The sequence below is a fragment of the Oncorhynchus clarkii genome, chromosome 20 (assembly GCF_045791955.1).
Source record: "Oncorhynchus clarkii lewisi isolate Uvic-CL-2024 chromosome 20, UVic_Ocla_1.0, whole genome shotgun sequence".
In the NCBI taxonomy this organism is placed as follows: Eukaryota; Metazoa; Chordata; class Actinopteri; order Salmoniformes; family Salmonidae; genus Oncorhynchus; species Oncorhynchus clarkii.
Genome location: NC_092166.1, coordinates 53180246 through 53200640, shown reverse-complemented (window position 1 = coordinate 53200640; position 20395 = coordinate 53180246). Strand labels below are relative to the sequence as shown.

The 20395-nt window shown below is 41.8% G+C and overlaps 2 protein-coding genes across 4 annotated transcripts in view; both read right to left on the bottom strand.

Annotated features, from left to right (window-relative positions):
• The window catches only part of LOC139376497 (formin-like protein 1), a 63091-nt gene extending 48767 nt beyond the window's left edge, over positions 1-14324 (bottom strand). For 2 of the 3 annotated variants that reach the window (XM_071119142.1, XM_071119141.1), the window contains exon 1: positions 13521-13767. In XM_071119142.1, the coding sequence (XP_070975243.1) occupies positions 13521-13679 (159 nt within the window). In that variant the 5' untranslated portion in view covers positions 13680-13767. Of the gene's footprint in view, positions 1-13520 lie in introns of all 3 variants that reach the window. The other variant, XM_071119140.1, reaches the window with a different exon arrangement.
• Positions 14191-18899, bottom strand: LOC139377112 (putative protein PTGES3L). The gene is made up of 7 exons (XM_071120139.1): positions 18855-18899; positions 18637-18750; positions 18233-18299; positions 17927-18028; positions 17512-17601; positions 17358-17420; positions 14191-14322 (listed from the first exon to the last, which is right to left on the bottom strand). Exons 1-7 carry the CDS (start codon positions 18893-18895, stop codon positions 14191-14193), a joined length of 609 nt encoding a protein of 202 aa, XP_070976240.1. The 5' UTR covers positions 18896-18899.
• Between the last annotated feature and the right edge of the window lie 1496 nt (positions 18900-20395).

The window sequence follows — 20395 nt, the reverse complement described above, 5'->3', positions numbered from 1 at the left end:
ACTGCATCGCAGTGCTAGATGCAATTCTACAGACCCGAGTTCGATCCCGGGCTGTGTCACAACTGGCAGTGATTGGGAGTCCCATAGGGCGGCGCACAATTGGCCCAACATCGTCCTGGTTAGGGGAGGGTTTGGCAGAGGGGGGCTTTACTTGGCTTATTGTGCTCTAGCGACTTCTTGTTGCAAGCCGGGCACCTGCAGGCTGACCTCGGTCATCAGTTGAACAGTGTTTCCTCTGACCCATTGGTACGGCTGGCTTCCGGGTTAAGCGGGCAGGCAGGTGTTAAGAAGTGTGGTCTGGAGGGTCATGTTTCGGAGGATGCATGCCTAGAGGAAAATAATTGCGGGACCAGCAAGCTGTGGTGGCATCCTAGACCAGGAAGACCAGGACTCAGGAAGGCAAATGACAAACGAGTAAAATAAGCTATCTTTTAACACAAAGCGGTGCTGTTTAGTACAGTACAATTTTGTTAAGCTAGCTATGTTTGCAATACCTAAAATGTACTGTAGTCTTAACATTTTAGCTAACTAGCCTAGCTAACCTCAGTCCATGTCATCAGGAGCAAAACTGTTGAAATGTTTAGATGATGATAAAGAGTAAAGGAAGGACTTTGGCTTTATGACTCATATTAGTCTTGGAGTAACTATACCCGTGTGTTGTAGCTAGCTAACATGTGACTGTTAATGTCTCATATTATACATCATCACGATTGTCCATGAATGTCTAATAGCATTTTGTATCTTTCTCTCACAGACAAAACTACTTGGATACAAACAAAAAAAATAGATATGAAGGGTCCTATAACAACAACCTCCACTTATATTAACGTGACTGCGAACACGTCACTGCACCACCCAAACACACCACATGCAAGTATTTCCTTTAAAAAAAAACTGTAGTATTTATCATCGGCGCTAGTAGTATATATGTCATACATTGCCATGACTGTTCCTGCATACTGCTGTGTAAACTCGCCTTGGTCTCCAGAGGAAATAAAAGTTGTTTTGAACACAAGCCATGTCTACTTAGTTGCTATAGTGACAGACTAATCTACTGTTTTTATTGAAACATGTTTACTTGCCAACAAATTCAAGTTTAAATGATACACCCAACTCCCTGTATTGTTTTGGCAGTAGGATTGTAGCTAGTTTATCAACATGCAAAGGCATGAATATCACAATGAAATGATCCAGAGGTTGAAGTCGACACTGTATTGGTTTCTGATGCAGCTGGAATCATTTGGTCACTTGTAAAACATATTATATAAAACACCATTGGAACTAGCCATATCTATACCACAATGCAGTTGTGAGCATACTAGGTATTCTATATTATTCTACAACAACTCAGACTGAATGTTCCAGGCAGGTTCCAGAATGCTCTTCAGCTGGTGCACCTCTTCTTGTGTTGGATAATGGCAGCTGGTTTAGCAGGCTTTGGTGCTGTGGTGATGTTGGCAGAAATGTTAGGTTTAGGGCGCTGTGACTCTGGCTCCTTGTAGACAACCGTCTGGTCCTTTCTGCACGCCACAGCCAGGTGGACAAGCCTCTCCCTGAATGAAGAGGTGGGTTCTAGGCTTGTACACCTTCTTCACCATCCACTGTTTTGACCTCTTGCAGAAGATTTGTTTGTACTGCAAGTCTCCTGGAAAGACATAAAGACGTTAAACAAAAAAAAGGTCCTGTGTACTGGTATGTGTTTTGTTACACTCAGAGTCAATTTGGGTCATTGAGATGGACAGTTAACAAAGATGTGAAAAGTTCGAGAGGGCTTGACTTGTAGACTTCTAGTCGTGTATTGTTGTGTATGAGCACCTACAGTTGTGCTGTTGAGTAGACAAGCACTGCCAACAATAGAGTGAATAAGCTAGAAAAGTATACAAACAGCCCTTATTCCCCATGCTAAAGAACTGTCTGCAAGGATCACTTGACTTGTAGACAGTTTAGTGTGTTTGTGATTCTGTTTTCTCAAGAGGGTATTGTGCTTTTATAAATACCTTTTGGCTGTCCTGGCTTGTTTCAGAGTCAGACGACGTTGAGCTTGAGCTTGTTCCCGGCTGAAAGCTTTCATCCAAATAGTGCAGGCTCTGTACTACCAAAGCTGGTGTCCTTGTTATCAGCAGCAAGATTAGTCTGTAGGACACACAGTAGTCCGTAATTGGCCAAATTTGACTGCTTTGTCACCATTAATACACACTCAACGAGGTACGACATCCACCCAGCCTCCTCATGTCAATAGATCATGCATACTAATCTTCATACACACACACAATACCCATCCCTAACAGACACCAGTCAGCCACCCATACCTAACAGCTCCTTTTCTCCAAATTATACTTCAACTAAGCCTCCACAATACAGCGAAAACTACAGTACAAGTTGAAGCATAACGTTACTTGTAAACACACCAACTATGACAACAAGACACAGACCATATGTATGCCTAGCTCCAGTATATTTATTTGCACATCATGGAGTTATGGAAATATTTAGCAAAGGTGAGTTCCTGGTGCTGAGCCTGATGCCGATGCCGCTGCAGATGTTGATGGGATTGGACTCTAAATAGAGCACGTTAGCCTCTCTGGTAGTTGGTTAGCTAGCTAGCGTTTAGATACAGGCTGTAGGCTGTAGATAACAAAACCTAATGAAGTTAACATTAGCTTGCAAAGTTGCAAATCAAATCACATAGCAGCTGGCTAATTACATTGATTTGCTTTCAAATGTCTAGACAGCGTATTATGAAAGCTAGCTAGCTAGATTTTGATTTAGATAAACAAATGTAGTTCTCTACATAGTTAGCTAGGTAACCTTAGCCACGTTACCTCAGCTTGATTGGCTGATTGGATGCCTTCCTCTTGGAAGTGAAGTGGAAAATGTATGGAATAGCATCACTTTAACATTCGTTGACCTGGCAACCAGTTTCAAAATCCTCTGTCTGGAAGTGCTGGCTACAAACACAGACATTTTGATATTTCCCCACATCAACTGATGCAGTACTACGTCCTGAAATCGTTATGAATTCTGGATATCGTGGTAAATGTAGATGTCCCGTGGAAATGTAGATGGCCCGTTTCTAAAGGCGAGATGCAGAAACACTTGTATTTGCATGTGGTGAGAAAATTCTGTATTTGTATGACACATACACTACTGTTCAAAAGTTTGGGGTCACTTTGAAATGTCCTTGTTTTTGAAATAACTTATTTTTTTAATTTTTATTGTCCATTAAAATAACATGAAATACAGTGTAGACATTAATGTTGTAAATTACTATTGTAGCTGGAAACAGCAGATTTTTAATGGAATATCTACATAGGCGTAAAGAGGCCCATTATCAGCAACCATCACACCCGTGTTCCAATGGCACGATGTGTTAGCTAATCCAAGTTTATCATTTTAATTGGCTAATTGATCATTAGAAAACCCCTTTGCAATTATGTTAGTAGAGCTGAACCCTTTTTCTGATTAAAGAAGCAATAAAACTGGCCTTCTTTAGACTAGTTGAGTATCTGGAGCATCACAAAGACCTTTCTTCTGAAACTCATCAGTCTATTCTTGTTCTGAGAAATGAAGGCTATTCCATGAGAGCAACTGCCAAGAAACTGAAGATCTGGTACAAAGCTGTGTACTACTTCCTTCACAGCACAGCACAAACTGGCTCTAACCAGAATAGAAAGAGGAGTGGGAGGCCCAGGTGCACAACTGAGCAAGAGAACAAGTATGTTAGAGTGTCTAGTTTGAGAAACAGACACATCACAAGTCCTCAACTGGCAACTTCATTAAATAGTACCCGCGAAACACCAGTCTCAACGTCAACAGTGAAGAGGCGACTCCAGGATATTGGCCTTCTAGGCAGAGTTGCAAAGAAAAAGCCATATCTCAAACTGGCCAATACAAATAAAAGATTAAGATGGGCAAAAGAACACAGACACTGGGCAGAGGAACTCTGCTTAGAAGGCTGGTTAGAGCCAGTTTGCGCTGTTCTGTGAAGGAAGTAGTACACAGCTTTGTACGAGATCTTTAGTTTCTTGGCAATTTCTCACATGGAATAGCCTTCATTTCTCAGAACAATAATAGACTGACGAGTGTCAAAAGAAAGTATTTGTTTCTGGACATTTTGAGCCTGTAATCGAACCCACAAATGCTGATGCTCCAGATACACAACTAGTCTCAAGGCCAGTTTTATTGCTTCTTTAATCAGAAAAACAGTTTCCAGCTGTGCTAAGATAATTGCAAAAGGGTTTTCTAATGATCAATTAGCCTTTTAAAATGATAAACTTGGATTAGCTAACGCGCCATTAGAACACAGGAGTGATGGTTGCTGATAATGGGCCTCTGTAGATATTCCATTAAGAATCAGCCATTTCCAGCTACAATGGTCATTTACAACATTAAAAATGTCTACACTGTATTTCTGATCAATTTGATGTTATTTTAATGGACAAAAAGTGTTTTTCTTTCAAAAACAAGGACATTTCTAAGTGACCCCAAACTTTTGAACAGTAGTGTATGATAAATTAATAACATATTAATGGGCATATGCAGTGAAATCGAGCGGCGGTGGCATTTCCCTTTAATGTCTTTCTCTGTAGCAGAGATCGCCCACTGTAGAGGGATCCCTGCACACCAACCAGCCTGCTCGCTAGACAGTCGGAGTAGGACGTCTGGCCCATCTGAGATTTGCTATGCACACTGAGCATTAGATTGAAGATGGGGGTGGGTCCGGGGGCGTTTGGTAAGGGTGTGTGTGGCAGGGATGATCTATCTTTACTGCTCCCTACGATAGAGTGATGTAGCAAAAAAAGGAACAGTCCCATACCACAGCAGAATGTGCTCATGTGCACCTTATGTACAAACATGAATTTACGAACACAAGCAGGCATGTTGATACATGTATGTTAGATGCAAAACATACCGTATACTTAGTACTCACATTTTCTGTACACACACAAACACAGACACATACAAAGACAGAGACACAGGGAGGTCCAGCGTGATTTGACAGCACCACAGCTGGCACCGGATGTATGCCCAAGCCCTTAAGCCTTGACCACTGCCAAGTTGATTCATTACAACAACAAGTCTGATCTCCAGATCTCACTCCAGACCCGTGTTCGATTTCTCAAGAACACGCACGCGTCCTGCTACTGCCCTACAGTAGCTGGCCCCCCTATTCCTCCCTGTTCCTGAACCATGGAAACAAATTCATTAGACATGAAGTGTAGGGATAGAGTACACTGTCCGAAAATCATATACAGTAGCAATTCAATCATGTATGGAGCGATAACATTGACTATACTCACCACATGATTCAAACTTTTGTAGAAATCTGTTTATATCTAAGGTATGAGTTATGGAGCAATACAATGCATTTATTCAACTGCCTATGTAGCAACTTATGTAAATGATGGACTTTTATTAATGACCAGACAACGGTGTTCTATAACTTTGACTCTTTCATTTGATTGGAGTCATATTCAATTACAGAGCAAAGTGGGGTTGGGAGTTGTCTGTGCACGAGCTAAGTTTATGGATGAGTTCTCAGTGTAGCCTACAAATAGTCTTCATTGGAACTGAGTATAGAAGATAGATGTGTTAGGCATGCATGTAAATTAATACAAATGAGCGATCAAATAGCTTTACCCTAGCAAATCAAACAAGGTTGACAGAGACCAATGGGCAAGAACCACATACGATCAGTGGTGGAAAAAGTACCAAATTGTCATACTTGAGTAAATGTATACAGTAGATACCTTAATAGAAAGTTACTCAAGTAAAAATAAAAGTCACCTAGTAAAATACTGCTGAGTAAAAGTCTAAAAGTATTTGGTTCTAAATATACTTAAGTATCAAAAGTAAATGTAATTGCTAAAATATACTTAGGTATCAAAAGTTAAAGTAGAAATAATTTTAAATTCCTTATTTTAAGTACTTTACACCACTGCATTTGCTTTTCATTTGATCACCCTGTTTTAAGGAGAACTTTCCTGCATTGGAAACATGTGTATTTGAGGTTAAAAAGGCTTCTGAAATTTAATTTCCACTGTGAAATTTCAGACTTGATTTTCTCTTCGTAAAAATGTATCAATCCTTACAAAAATGTTCATTAATTATAATCCACATAATTCACATTTCCTGTTGCTGCAGGATTATTTCATGCTGTAGCAAACTGGCTCAAAGTAAGATTCTACATCTGTAGTTAAGAGTATAGTCTAGTTCCACCTACATAGTTCTGATCTTCTGTCAAGGTGTCTACAGTGGGGTGAACAAGTATTTGATACACTGCCGATTTTGCAGGTTTTCCTACTTACAAAGCATGTAGAGGTCTGTAATGTTTATCATAGGTACACTTCAACTGTGAGAGACGGAATCTAAAAACAAAAACAAAAATCCAGAAAATCACATTGTATGATTTGTAAGTAATTCATTAGCATTTTATTGCATGACATAAGTATTTGATATATCAGAAAAGCAGAACTTAATATTTGGTACAGAAACCTTTGTTTGCAATTACAGAGATCATACGTTTCCTGTAGTTCTTGACCTGGTTTACACACACTGCAGCAGGGATTTTAGCTCACTCCTCCATACAGACCTTCTCCAGATCCTTCAGGTTTTGGGGCTGTCGCTGGGCAATACGGACTTTCAGCTCCCTCCAAAGATGTTCTATTGGGTTCAGGTCTGGAGACTGGCTAGGCCACTCCAGGACCTTGAGATGCTTCTTACAGAGCCACTCCTTAGTTGCCCTGGCTGTGTGTTTTGGGTCGTTGTCATGCTGGAAGACCCAGCCACGACCCATCTTCAATGCTCTTACTGAGGGAAGGAGGTTGTTGGCCAAGATCTCGCGATACATGGCCCCATCCATCCTCCCCTCAATACGGTGCAGTCGTCCTGTCCCCTTTGCAGAAAAGTATCCCCAAAGAGTGATGTTTCCACCTCCATGCTTCACGGTTGGGATGGTGTTCTTGGGATTGTACTCATCCTTCTTCTTCTTCCAAACACGGCCAGTGGAGTTTAGACCAAAAAGCTCTATGTTTGTCTCATCAGACCACATGACCTTCTCCCATTCCTCCTCTGGATCATCCAGATGGTCATTGGCAAACTTCAGACGGGCCTGGACATGCGCTGGCTTGAAGTGGGACCTTGCGTGCGCTGCAGGATTTTAATCCATGACGGCGTAGTGTCTGACGACCCTATAGTATAGCTATAGTATAAGTCATGTGGAAACTGTTGGCCTTGACACTTGTGTCTAATAAGCACAAATAAGATAACGAGCATACTGGCTGCTATTCCCAACTAATCAGACCTGACACAAGGATAAAGTGACTAAGGGGGCAGTTGAAATCGGGGAGGGGGCCCAATTTTGTCGGTTTCTTGTTTTGGAATTATATTGAATTCTGCTTATATCACACTATACCCCCTTATAGTTCAAATTCTGAGACTCCGAGATCACTGAGTACTTTTGAAGTGACAGTCCGGTTGGTGAAAAGTCTGTAGCCCATCTCCACTGCATCAGCACAATGGACAGCGCCTTACACTAAAGCAAGTTTTGGTAATGAATATAGGCTACAAGAATGATAGGCTGTTTAATTGATGAATTACCCTATGTGAATGCAGCCGTACACACAGATGTCAACACCAAAATAATGCAAACTAAATGCTGAAAGTATTAGCCTAGTTATTCATGCATGCAGACAAAAATACTGAATAGCAATTTGTCTTAGAATACCGACAAAACCTCAAATGCGAACAAGTGAATGCAAACAGAACAAAATAGAGGTATCAAGTAGACGGCCTAGTAAACAAAATATCAGATCAATAAAGACATCATCTAAATATATATATTTACACCTTTATTTAACTAGGAAAGTCAGTTAAGAACAAATTCTTATTTTCAATGACGGCCTAGGAACAGTGGGTTAACTGCCTTGTTCAGGGGCAGAACGACAGATTTTTACCTTGTCAGCTCGGGGATTCGATCTTGCAACCATTCGATTACAAGTCCAACGCTCTAACCACTAGGTTACTTACATGTAAGCTAGTTCCATTAACAGTAAACCAACGCAGTGAAAAAAAGGGGAATTGATATCCAAAAAACCACAGCATAGCCTACAGCCTACTACAGTGAGATACAGCTGTCTTGCCAAATCAAGAGTTCCACAACACGCTGTTATATGGCACAATCTACTTCTGGGAATAAATTCGACTCACGTAATCATTTAAGCAATGCCAGCCTAGCATTAACAGGTTTCCAATACATAGAGTTCCATTTACAACCACAAAAAACCAATAGGCTTCCAACAGAACCATAATATAATGTATCTACAGTCAGTCTAAATGTAAATGTAATGATGAAACATACCGAGCTATTGTCACATCTACTTCAGCTCCTCCCCTCCTGCGTTCAACATGCTGGTTTACTAACCACCGGTCCTGGCATTCATCATTACGCGCACCTGGCATTCATCATCACGCGCACCTGAGCTTCATCATTAGGCACACCTGGACTCCATCACTTCACTGATTAACTCCCCTATATATGTCACTCCCTTAGTTCCATTCCCCAGGCAGAATTGACTATGTGTTTCATGTATATATATATATATATATATATATATATATATATATATATATATATATATATATATATATATATATATATACATATACATATACAGTGCCTTGCGAAAGTATTCGGCCCCCTTGAACTTTGCGACCTTTTGCCACATTTCAGGCTTCAAACATAAAGATATAAAACTGTATTTTTTTGTGAAGAATCAACAACAAGTGGGACACAATCATGAAGTGGAACGACATTCATTGGATATTTCTAACTTTTTTAACAAATCAAAAACTGAAAAATTGGGCGTGCAAAATTATTCAGCCCCTTTACTTTCAGTGCAGCAAACTCTCTCCAGAAGATCAGTGAGGATCTCTGAATGATCCAATGTTGACCTAAATGACTAATGATGATAAATACAATCCACCTGTGTGTAATCAAGTCTCCATATAAATGCACCTGCACTGTGATAGTCTCAGAGGTCCGTTAAAAGCGCAGAGAGCATCATGAAGAACAAGGAACACACCAGGCAGGTCCGAGATACTGTTGTGAAGAAGTTTAAAGCCGGATTTGGATACAAAAATATTTCCCACGCTTTAAACATCCCAAGGAGCACTGTGCAAGCGATAATATTGAAATGGAAGGAGTATCAGACCACTGCAAATCTACCAAGACCTGGCCGTCCCTCTAAACTTTCAGCTCATACAAGGAGAAGACTGATCAGAGATGCAGCCAAGAGGCCCATGTTCACTCTGGATGAACTGCAGAGATCTACAGCTGAGGTGGGAGACTCTGTCCATAGGACAACAATCAGTCGTATATTGCACAAATCTGGCCTTTATGGAAGAGTGGCAAGAAGAAAGCCATTTCTTAAAGATATCCATAAAAAGTGTTGTTTAAAGTTTGCCACAAGCCACCTGGGAGACACACCAAACATGTGGAAGAAGGTGCTCTGGTCAGATGAAACCAAAATTGAACTTTTTGGCAACAATGCAAAACGTTATGTTTGGCGTAAAAGCAACACAGCTGAACACACCATCCCCACTGTCAAACATGGTGGTGGCAGCATCATGGTTTGGGCCTGCTTTTCTTCAGCAGGGACAGGGAAGATGGTTAAAATTGATGGGAAGATGGATGGAGCCAAATACAGGACCATTCTGGAAGAAAACCTGATGGAGTCTGCAAAAGACCTGAGACTGGGACGGAGATTTGTCTTCCAACAAGACAATGATCCAAAACATAAAGCAAAATCTACAATGGAATGGTTCAAAAATAAACATATCCAGGTGTTAGAATGGCCAAGTCAAAGTCCAGACCTGAATCCAATCGAGAATCTGTGGAAAGAACTGAAAACTGCTGTTCACAAATGCTCTCCATCCAACCTCACTGAGCTCGAGCTGTTTTGCAAGGAGGAATGGGAAAAAATGTCAGTCTCTCGATGTGCAAAACTGATAGAGACATACCCCAAGCGACTTACAGCTGTAATCGCAGCAAAAGGTGGCGCTACAAAGTATTAACTTAAGGGGGCTGAATAATTTTGCACGCCCAATTTTTCAGTTTTTGATTTGTTAAAAAAGTTTGAAATATCCAATAAATGTCGTTCCACTTCATGATTGTGTCCCACTTGTTGTTGATTCTTCACAAAAAAATACAGTTTTATATCTTTATGTTTGAAGCCTGAAATGTGGCAAAAGGTCGCAAAGTTCAAGGGGGCCGAATACTTTCGCAAGGCACTGTATATGCTACTTGTGGTTGTATAGTGGGCTATGGTCTGTTTCTTATTAAACTCACCACTTGCTTTCTGACTCCCAGTGTGTACGTTACAGAATTCAGCCTCAACAAATGGAAGCAGCAGGTAATCGGGCCCCAGATGGGTGATGAACAGGGATAGCTACTTTGTCAATACCATGACCAGCTGGCGCAACTGGGAAAGGCAATGGAAGAGGTTCTTCGCAGTCTTCAACGTCTCGAACATGCCCAAGAGGCGTTGCCTTGATCTAGCTTGCCTGTCCCTCCTGGATAAATATGATGCAACCCCATCTAAATTCTGTGGTTTCCTAATCCAGTGGTCCCTCTTTTGTGCACCAGAGGGGTGCTCACACCACTGAGAGGTCCAAGGTTGCCACGCTTATTTCTCTGCTGACTGGGCGGGATTGGAGTGGGCTACGGCCATCTGGGAGAGAGGAGGAGCTGTATGTGAATGTGGGGTTCATGGCTCTGATCAGAGCCATTTTCGATCATCCACTGGAGGCAGAGGGGGGTTATAGCGCATATTGAGGGCACGACAAAGTCTATTTCCCCCTCAGGAAACTAAAAAGATTTGGCATGGGTCCTGAAATCCTCAAAAGTTGTACAGCTGCAACATCGAAAGCACTCTGGTTGCGTCACTGCCTGATATGGCAATTGCTCGGCCTCTGACTGCAAGGCACTACAGAGGGTAGTGCGTACGGCACAGTACATCACTGGGGCTAAGCTGCCTGCCATCCAGGACCTCTACACCAGGCGGTGTCGGAAGGCCCTAAAAGTTGTCAAAGACCCCAGCCACCCCAGTCATAGACTGTTCTCTCTACTACCGCATGGCAAGTGGTACCGGAGTGCCAAGTCTAGGACAAAAAGGGTTCTCAACAGTTTTTATTCCCAAGCCATAAGACTCCTGAACAGGTAATCAAATGGCTACCCGGACTATTTGCATTGTGTGCCTATTCTTACTTGCCTATTCACTTAACATCCTTTTTTGCACTATAGGTTAGAGCCTGTAAGTAAGCATTTCACTTTAACTTCACTTTACTACACCTGTTGTATTCGGCTCACGTGACAAACTTTGATTTGATTTATTCCAATTACGGCAGGATGACCAGACCGTTACCCACTACCTGTCCTCCTGAACGGATCTACGTTCCCACAGGGATAAGGGAGCGGCTGTTGACCTGTGCACACACAGCTGTTGTCACTGGACATCCTGGGATCACCCGTACCATTCAATCTCTCTGAGAATTATTGGTGGCCCACCTTGGCGCAGGATGTTATTCGTTACATCAACTGTTCTGTGTGTGCTTAAACTAAGTCCCCCTTCACGCTCCAGCAGGGAAGCTCCTTCCCCTTCCCGTGCCTCAGCATCCCTACCGATCTCCCCTCTGACAGTTTCACCACCATTCTGGCGGTTGTGGACAGAATTTCTAAATCATGCTGGTTTATTCCTCTCTGGTCTCCCCACAGCTCTCCAGGTCGCTGAGGCACTATACCAGCAGGTCTTGCGGGACTATGGCCTTCCGAGGATCTGGAAAGCCTTTATGGAAAAGCTAGGGGTCACGGTCAGCCTCACCTTCGGGTACCAGCCTCGGACCAACCAGGAGCTGGGGAGGTTCCTAAGATGTCACTGCCAGGAACGGAAAGGTGCTGTTCTGAGCCCCCGGTTTGTGGGGCCCTTCAAGGTCCTCCACAGGGTCAATGAGGTAACCTATCGTCTCAAACTCCTGCTCCTGACATTAATCACCAATCTACTAAACAGTGGTCCTGGCTTCATTATTACGCACACCTGTTCCCCATCATTACGCATACCTGGTTGTCATTCCCTCTTTGATTACTCCCCCTTTTATTTAGCCCTCAGTTTTCAGTCACTAGGTGTTACTGTTTTTCTCTCAGGTTCTGTACGCTCATGTTTGTTTATCTGTATCTGTTCTTTATTAATCTGCACCTGATTCCTGACTTCCTGTGTGTATGTAACATCTTCCTCACAATAACACCATTTTCAGATATCATTTTTGTTCAAGTCCACATTCTACATTCCTTTCAATTACAGGAGTACACATTGATTTTGACTGAGTAAAATGAGCCATGAGACTGACATTAATTAACATCATAGTATGCATATAAGTGTCATCTGGCAGCTGCAATTGCACATTAACACAGCAGAGTAGTTTGTTTGTGCACATCTCACTAATGTAATTTCTATGGAAAAAGTCAAGTTAGCCTATAAGTGTTTTAAAGTGACATAGAAAGCTTCTCGAAGGACACATAGTCAGGTAGCTAGCTCTCTTCTCTTTCACCATCTATTTGTTTCTATATCTATGATGCAACTCTACAGGGCAAAACAAATAGGTATGGACCAAGGAGATAAAGAGAGATGTGTGAGACTAAAAACACGAATGCATTTAATGGTATACCATGGCACTGATACCCCTGAGCAACATCAAATGTAGCTGAGCCACTGTTTCTCAATTGGTTTTTGGCTGTCAACATGACCACGAGTTGTTTAGCCTATAATAGGTTTTCGCAGACCGAGGACAAATGGGCCCAGTAAAGGGAGTCACAGGAACATTAAGTTATGGAGTCGAGGAATTCCCAACTTGCGATCGGTTCTGTTGAGGATTTGTCATCGAGTACAAGGAAATATTTGTGTTTAGGAAGTGAATGGATGGGTTTTCTGTTAATGTTACTACAGTGAATGCTGTCTATTAAAATGTGGCTTGCCTAATGTTTTAACACTACTGTAGATCAAACAACTGAAGTTATAAAAGTGAAATTGTACAAGTCATTGGGATTAGGGGAATCATGAATATCTTTGATCTACAAACTTGAACAAAAAAAAGGAACCGTGTGTCACAGGCTCACAGTCCAGGTGGGGTTATATTTGTTTAATGTTGAACTTTTATTATGCCTTACCCACTGCAAATATGGATCAGAACTTCCCCTTTATCCATCCCCAAATGACCATACAATGAACTCAATACTACTGTAAACCAGATAATAAAGGACTTATTTGTCCTTCCACAGTCACATTATGTACCCTGCTCTTTGATAAGCCTGTCCTGGGGATGTGCACGTTTTCAAAATGTTTAGTGTTCTTTGTTTCTTTGTATTGTTTTGCTTGCTTCTGTATGGGAGTGTGTAAAATTGTACGTGTGCCATCACAGGCTCCTTATTCTGGACCCTGTGTGTGTGTGTCATCAGCAATCAGACTCACCAGCACTGCATTGAAGCGCTCCTCTAACTCCTCCTCGGCAGGCATGGAGAGTTTGAGGCCTGCCGCCTGTTTCTGGGGGGCCCCTGAGCCTGGGGGGGCCGACACCGTCTTCACCTCCTTCCCCGGTGGCACATCCATGCTCCCAGCGGCATTGCCCATGATTATCTGTCCCAGATGCACAGACCCAGGTACTCCACAGCTACTTCCACGGGCTAAGACAGCACTGGAACTCAAATGTTGTGGTGAACCAAACGTATTCTTCCACTACTTCTCCCGTTGAGTTGAGGCTCTATGTGGCATTGAGTGGCGACCATTGACAATTTCCTTAACCCCAGGGGAGCAGGCCAGCCCAAAGAATCATCTTCTCCAATGTTCCTGCTCCTTCATCCTCTCAGACAGGGGAAGTGATGATACAAAATGACTCTAAAGCAACAACGAAAAAGTGTCAGACCTGTAAGCAAGGTCCCTGTGCGACATGAACAACCCCCGAGAGATGGAGAGAGAAATAGGGAGGCGACAGGAGAGTATGTGCGTGAGACAGAGAAGACTCAAATTCAAAAGGTAGAGCTCCTGTGTCGTCCTGTGAAGGACAGGTGCAAAAACTCCTACTATGCAGAGAGTAGCCTAGTTCCTTAGTGACAGCAGTAGCTGGCCAAGAGAGATGGGGGACTTAAAGATAGGAGGTGGGGGCCACTCTCTTCTGACTGGTGTCCACACACGATGCTGGGGCTAACCGGTCTCCTGGCAGCCATATCGGAGGAGGAGAGAGGAGGCATAGGTCCACAGCCAACTTCTCTATAATCTGAAACAGGGACAGACAGAGAGGGGAGGCAACATCAGCATATGCAGCTCTCCAAAGAGAGGGAAGGAGTGGAGAAGTGATGGGGTTTCCTGGGTCCTAGTGCCTTTCTGTTCAGGTACAGTCAACTTCTCAAAACCAGACTACCCACTGGGCACACACTGGTTGAATCAACGTTGTTTCCACGTCATTTCAATGAAATTATGTTGAATCTACATTGAATGGACATCTGTGCCCAGTGGGTAGTGTGTTTTATGACAAAGACAGAGGGAAGGAGGCCAGAATGAGGAAGAGATGGAGAGAAACCATTGTTCAATTGGATGACAAACAGTTGTCTTCAATGCAGATGTCTAACAGTGGGTGCCACAAGTCCATCATTGATTGTTTAACATTACCAAACGGTTACAGTCCTGTATAAACTTCTATTAAATTGCATATGAAATGTTTGTTTACGTGCGAGCTGAATAACATGGCAATACGGGAATGTTCTGTCGCAGTAATAAATTGAAGCCTTCCCTTGCCAGAGGTAGAGTGGAGGTACGGCATAACTTCTACAGCTTGTTGAACCACATCTAACGTGGATCAAAGTCTTATTCAAACTAGCTCATTACATCATTGGAAATCTCATAATGCCCAAAGTCTACAAAAACAACCCCACGTTGAGAGGTGAACTAAAGCGGGCTGCAAAACAGGATCAGGGATTTAATCAGACTCAAAAGTTCTATAGCAGTGACATAACTGTACTAGGCACTGCTCAGAGTAGGGCATAGGGCAGTTAATCATCCAGGCATTTGGACCTGACTTACCAATATAGTGAATGGTGTTTTCCTGAAAGGTGCATTACCTGGAAGCAAGGCTTTAATAAGTAATGAGGGTAATGTTGATACCTGTAGGCCTTACCACACCGGATCAGCACAGGAGATCTACATAAAACCAAGGCCATATAATGTAGTATTGCACCCTAGTACATAAGGAAACAATGATATTATGAATAGTAAGTTATAGAATAATTTTGGGCAACAGGATGAATTATAAAAAATAATTCCTTGTTAAGAGTTTTCAGACTGCTTTAAAGTGCAAAACCGCTGGTTGCCCATGTATTGTTACTTACTTATGAACAATACAACCATGTCTGGCTAATACCAATAAGCCATGGTGGTGTTATAAGCCGTTGATGGGTTGTGCTTGTATATGAAAAGGGCCATAAAAAAACAAAAACACTTTAGCATTCACACCGTAAGGGTGCCACCTACTGGTATTGGCAAGACACTACATTGTAATGGGATACATTGTCACATGATCAAACCAACCATAGAATGGTCATGTCAAAGACAAGAGTGTTCTAATTTGCACTCGTACTTTCTAAACATTTTCAAGTAGATCATTTAAACCATTTACATCACGCTGCTACTTAACGGTCCTATATTTTCTTGCAATTACACTGACATCTGGGTCTGAAAATGTGACTGAGTTTCTGTTTTTACTGTAAATGTGTAGATATCTGTATGATTTGAACCTCAATACGAGGATGCAAAGAGAAAAAAAGAGTATCCCAAACATGCTCAATGTGTGACATGTCTGGTGAGTATGTAGGCCATGGAAGAATTGAGACATTTTCAGCTTCCAGGAATTGTGTACAGATCCTTGCAATATGGGGCCGTGCATTCTCATGCTGAAACATGAGGTGATGGCGTCGGATGAATGGCACGACAATGGACCTCAGGATCTAGTCGCAGTATCTCTGTTCATTCAAATTACCATTCATAAAATGCAATTGTGTTCATACCATAACACCACCGCCACCATGGGGCACTCTGTTCACAACGTTGACATCAGCAAACCGCTCAACCACACGACGCCATACACGCTGTCTGCCATCTACCCGGCACAGTTGAAACCAGGATTCATCTGTGAAGAGCACACTTCTTTAGCGTGCCAGTGGCCATCAAATGGTGAACATTTGCACACTGAAGTCGATTACGACGCCGAACAGCAGTCAGGTCAAGACCCTGGTGAGGACAACGAGCACGCAGATGAGCTTCCCTGAGACGGTTTCTGACAGTTGGTGCCGAAATTCTTCTGTTGTGCTGACCCACAGTTTCATCAGCTGTCCGGATGGGTTGTCACAGACCATCTTCCATGTGTGGGCTGGCGTGGTTACACATGGCCTGCAGTTGTGAGGCCGGTTGAATATACTGCCAAATTCTCTAAAACGACATTGGCTTATGGTTGAGAAATTAACATGAAATTCTCTGGAAACAGCTCTGGTGGATATTCCTGTAGTCAGCATGTCAATTGCAAGCTCCCTCAAAACCTTGAAAAATCTATGGTATTGTGTTGTGTGACACAACTGCACATTTTAGAGTTGCCTTTTATTGTCCCCGGCACAAGGTGCACCTGTGTAGTGATCATGCTGTTTAATCAGCTTCTTGATATGCCACACCTGTGAGGTGGCTGGATTATCTTGGTAAAGGAGAAATGCTCACTAACAGGGATTTAAACAAATTTGTGAACAACATTTGAGAGAAATTCGCTTTTTGTGTTTATGGAACATTTCTGGGATCTTTTATTTCAGCTCATGAAACATGGTCCCAACATTTTACATGTTGCGTTTATATTTTTATTCAGTATATTTAAGAGGTTACATATCAGAAAAGTAGAAACAAGATTTCAGTTGATTTAATAAATAACATTCGATAGATAGTTACAAATTACACAGACAACAGTACCAGGAAAAATACCTAGCAATTAAATATATTAATCCACATCGCATTCACAACAATCATCAACAAATACACAAATCCATCAACATGGCATGATCTTTGATGAGTCTTCATCAGCGATTTTCAATGCACATCAAGCTTTCCAATGCAGAGGAAAGCTCTCTTCAGAAAAGTATTCAATCACTCTGTGGAGAGAGAAAACAACTCATTCGATAAACTTCCTCCACTTGCTTTACATGCTGACAAGTCAGGGGTAATATGTCTCTAATGATTGTTGTGACATGCAAATTGGAGGTGGATTCTTGCTGTACTAACCAGATCATCCAGATCATCCATCGCAGGTGGCCCTTCTTTCTTGTTCCCCATATCCTGAATCATCTGAAAATGGAAAACCATTCATTAAAGCCACACTGATGTGCCAACCTTCAAACATAGACATTGGATGAGCCCATTTGGCAGTTACACGTACGTCAAAATATTGCTCGTACTCCGCCATTCCCTCGTCCTCTTCATTCTCCCAGTCTCTCCAGTTATCAAAGTCTACAGCCATCCAATTTGGCTACAAGGGACAGAATAATGTTGGGAGAGAGAGCATGTTGATGCGCATATTGTCAGTTTGAAGGTAGACCCTGCTATATGACTACCACAGTGTAGCATGGTGACTTTCTGCTTTCAGTAGTCAACAATAACAACCTTCGAATCAACCAAGTCTATTGGCTCTTTCCAGTGTGAGCATGGCCCAAGGGGAGGGCACAAATTGCCTTCGTCGCCCCACTGTTCTTGATGACGTCATATTGCTGAGTCTACCTTTAACACATGAAGCATTAGTCTACCCTTACACTGCTCTTCACTTCTTCTAAGTGGAAGATCAAATGCTCCAGTACCTTGAGATCGGCATCTTTCTGAAGACGGGGCCATGCTACATTTTCTTTAGCCTTCCTAATCAAGATGTGGATGCTGCGGTCATGGACCTTCACTTGGGAGTCCTGTTAGATAAATATACAAAGCTTACTTTTAGCAGGATGTACTGCAGTATCCATAATGCTCTGTAACGTGGATCCATTTATTTAATACATTACCGTGCTGAACATTCAAGCATGCTGCATATTTATACATCTTTACAGCTGTTATCTATGTTAATTGTGAGAATCAAATGAACTTTGATATGACGGAGAAATGTGAATACTTGCAAATTTGATGACTTTGTCATAGAAATAAATGTGATTGTAGACGCTGTTGTCATCGACATCTTTACAACTGTCATGGACACAAATCCAGAGACAAACAACGTTATAAAACGTAGGTTATAATGAAACATTTGGCAATAACAACATATCCTATGCGTCAGAGCAGTCATTATAGAGTGGTAATACAGGTCTGCTTAATAAATCAATGCACATTAGAATAGTTGCCCAACCCTCCCCCTCCCCCCCAACCTCACATACACAAATGCACTCTCTCTCTCTCTCTCTCTCTCTCTCTCTCTCTCTCTCTCTCTCTCTCTCGCGCACACACACTATTTGTACACTATTTATTTAGACTAAGAATTTTCCAGATCATGCACACTTCAGGGTTACAAATGAATCAAACTCACCTTAAAACTATAAAGGTATCCTGAATATCAACCTCAACATCCTTGGGGTTTTGCACCATGAAATTAATGATGACATATTTTTTCCGGTCATACCATAGAGCCTGTGCTCCTTGACTATTGTTAGAAGCAGAGAAAACATAATGAACATTTTGTTATATTGCATTTGTAGATGTAATCTGTCAAATGAGAAAAAAGCTTCACAGCAATACAGTACATACCAGTCCTCTGGCCTGGGAAGGTTTTTCGGTAGCATAGCCATCTTGTTGATTCTAGGGAGATAATATGCTCTTGGACATTTATAGTTCTTTTGTGGTTGACTGACAGAACAAGTAGCCTACTCAGAATAGTTAGCAGCCCATCTGTTAGGCCCTGCACTATTTTTAGATCAGTTGTTATCAGCTGCTCGGGCTACATATCTCTCCCCCCTTTCCCTATAGGCTGTAATGGAACTCTCTGGAAAGAAGGGGCATTTTCAGTTTTCACTCCAGGACCATCCCACCTTCTGTGAACTCATCTGCATTGCTTGCTGTTTGGGGGTTTAGACTGGGTTTCTGTATAGCACTTTGTGACATCTGCTGATGTAAAAAAAAAAAGGGCTTTATAAATACATGTGATTGATTGATGGGGGAGGGAGATGAAAAGCTTGCCAGAAGAAAGACAGAAACTGAAAGCTGCTTAATCTCTGGTTTTCAATATTTTATTTTTGTCAACAATACAACAGACAAACGACATCCCACAAAAATCAACTACATTACCCCTGCCCAGGCCCACATGCTCACACACACATCTCCGACGCTTGCATCATCACTGCACCATTTTATATCTGTGATATTGTGATACTAGTTTTGGTAGAATAGGTTACATTTTCTTCCATATAGTGTTCTCAACTATGAAGTTGTAAATGTTCGTAGTTTTATCCTTTGAAAATAGACACGTGAAAAGATTGGGGATGAACATGCGCATGCATCTTCAATATGTACCCGTTGTTCCTCTTCAGTGTATTTAACTACATGTAGAAAGTAAAAGCCCTGGGTGGAGAGTTGATACAACTCCAAGTCTGGAAGGTTAAAACCACCCTCAGACTTAGGAAGATGTAAAACGTTCCTTTTTTATTCTGTGAGTTTCATTTGCCCATATAAAGTCTTATGAGTGAGTCTACTTTTTTAAAATTATTTATTTGGTGGAGTAGTTGGTATGACTGAGAATAAGCATAACAACCTTCGGAGCCATGCCATTCTGAAGAGGTCTACTCTACCTGTCAAATGTATGGTACGATTGTTCCATTTAATTAGGTCTGCTTTCATAATGTTGAGTAATGGGCTAAAGTTATCTTTATATATTTGTTTGTTGTCACTTATCAAGCATCCTAAGTATTTGGTATTTTTTTGTGGTCCACTTAAAGGATTGCTGTAGATCATGAGTTGTTCTTTTTCAACGTTAATTTTACATCCTGAGATTGTAGAGTATTCTGAAAATATACTTTAGCGAGCGGGGGCATTGAGTTTTCAAAATTGGTCAGGTGTATCAGGAGATCATCTGCAAATAAGTTTAGTTTTGTATTCATGTATACCAATACCTGTTACATTCTAATGGCAAATAAACCTGGTAAACATCTCACAGCGCTCACAAAACATGCCAAACCAGTTATAATCTTAAAAGATAAGGGTACAGATGTGTTCATTAGGAACAATGTGATTCATGGAAATGTTTAAAGCTTCTTTGAAAATCTATATCAATCAGAATTAAACAGTGGGACTGA

What these genes read in the sequence shown, in the direction of transcription:
- LOC139377112 (XM_071120139.1), bottom strand. Translation starts at nt 18,895, where the DNA reads ATGGCTATGCTACCGAAAAACCTTCCCAGGCCAGAGGACTG. An exon ending in CTTCCCAGGCCAGAGGACTG is followed by an intron (nt 18,751 to 18,854) that starts GTATGTACTGTA and finishes TTCTAACAATAG; the next exon opens with TCAAGGAGCACAGGCTCTAT. An exon ending in GATACCTTTATAGTTTTAAG is followed by an intron (nt 18,300 to 18,636) that starts GTGAGTTTGATT and finishes TGTCCATGACAG; the next exon opens with TTGTAAAGATGTCGATGACA.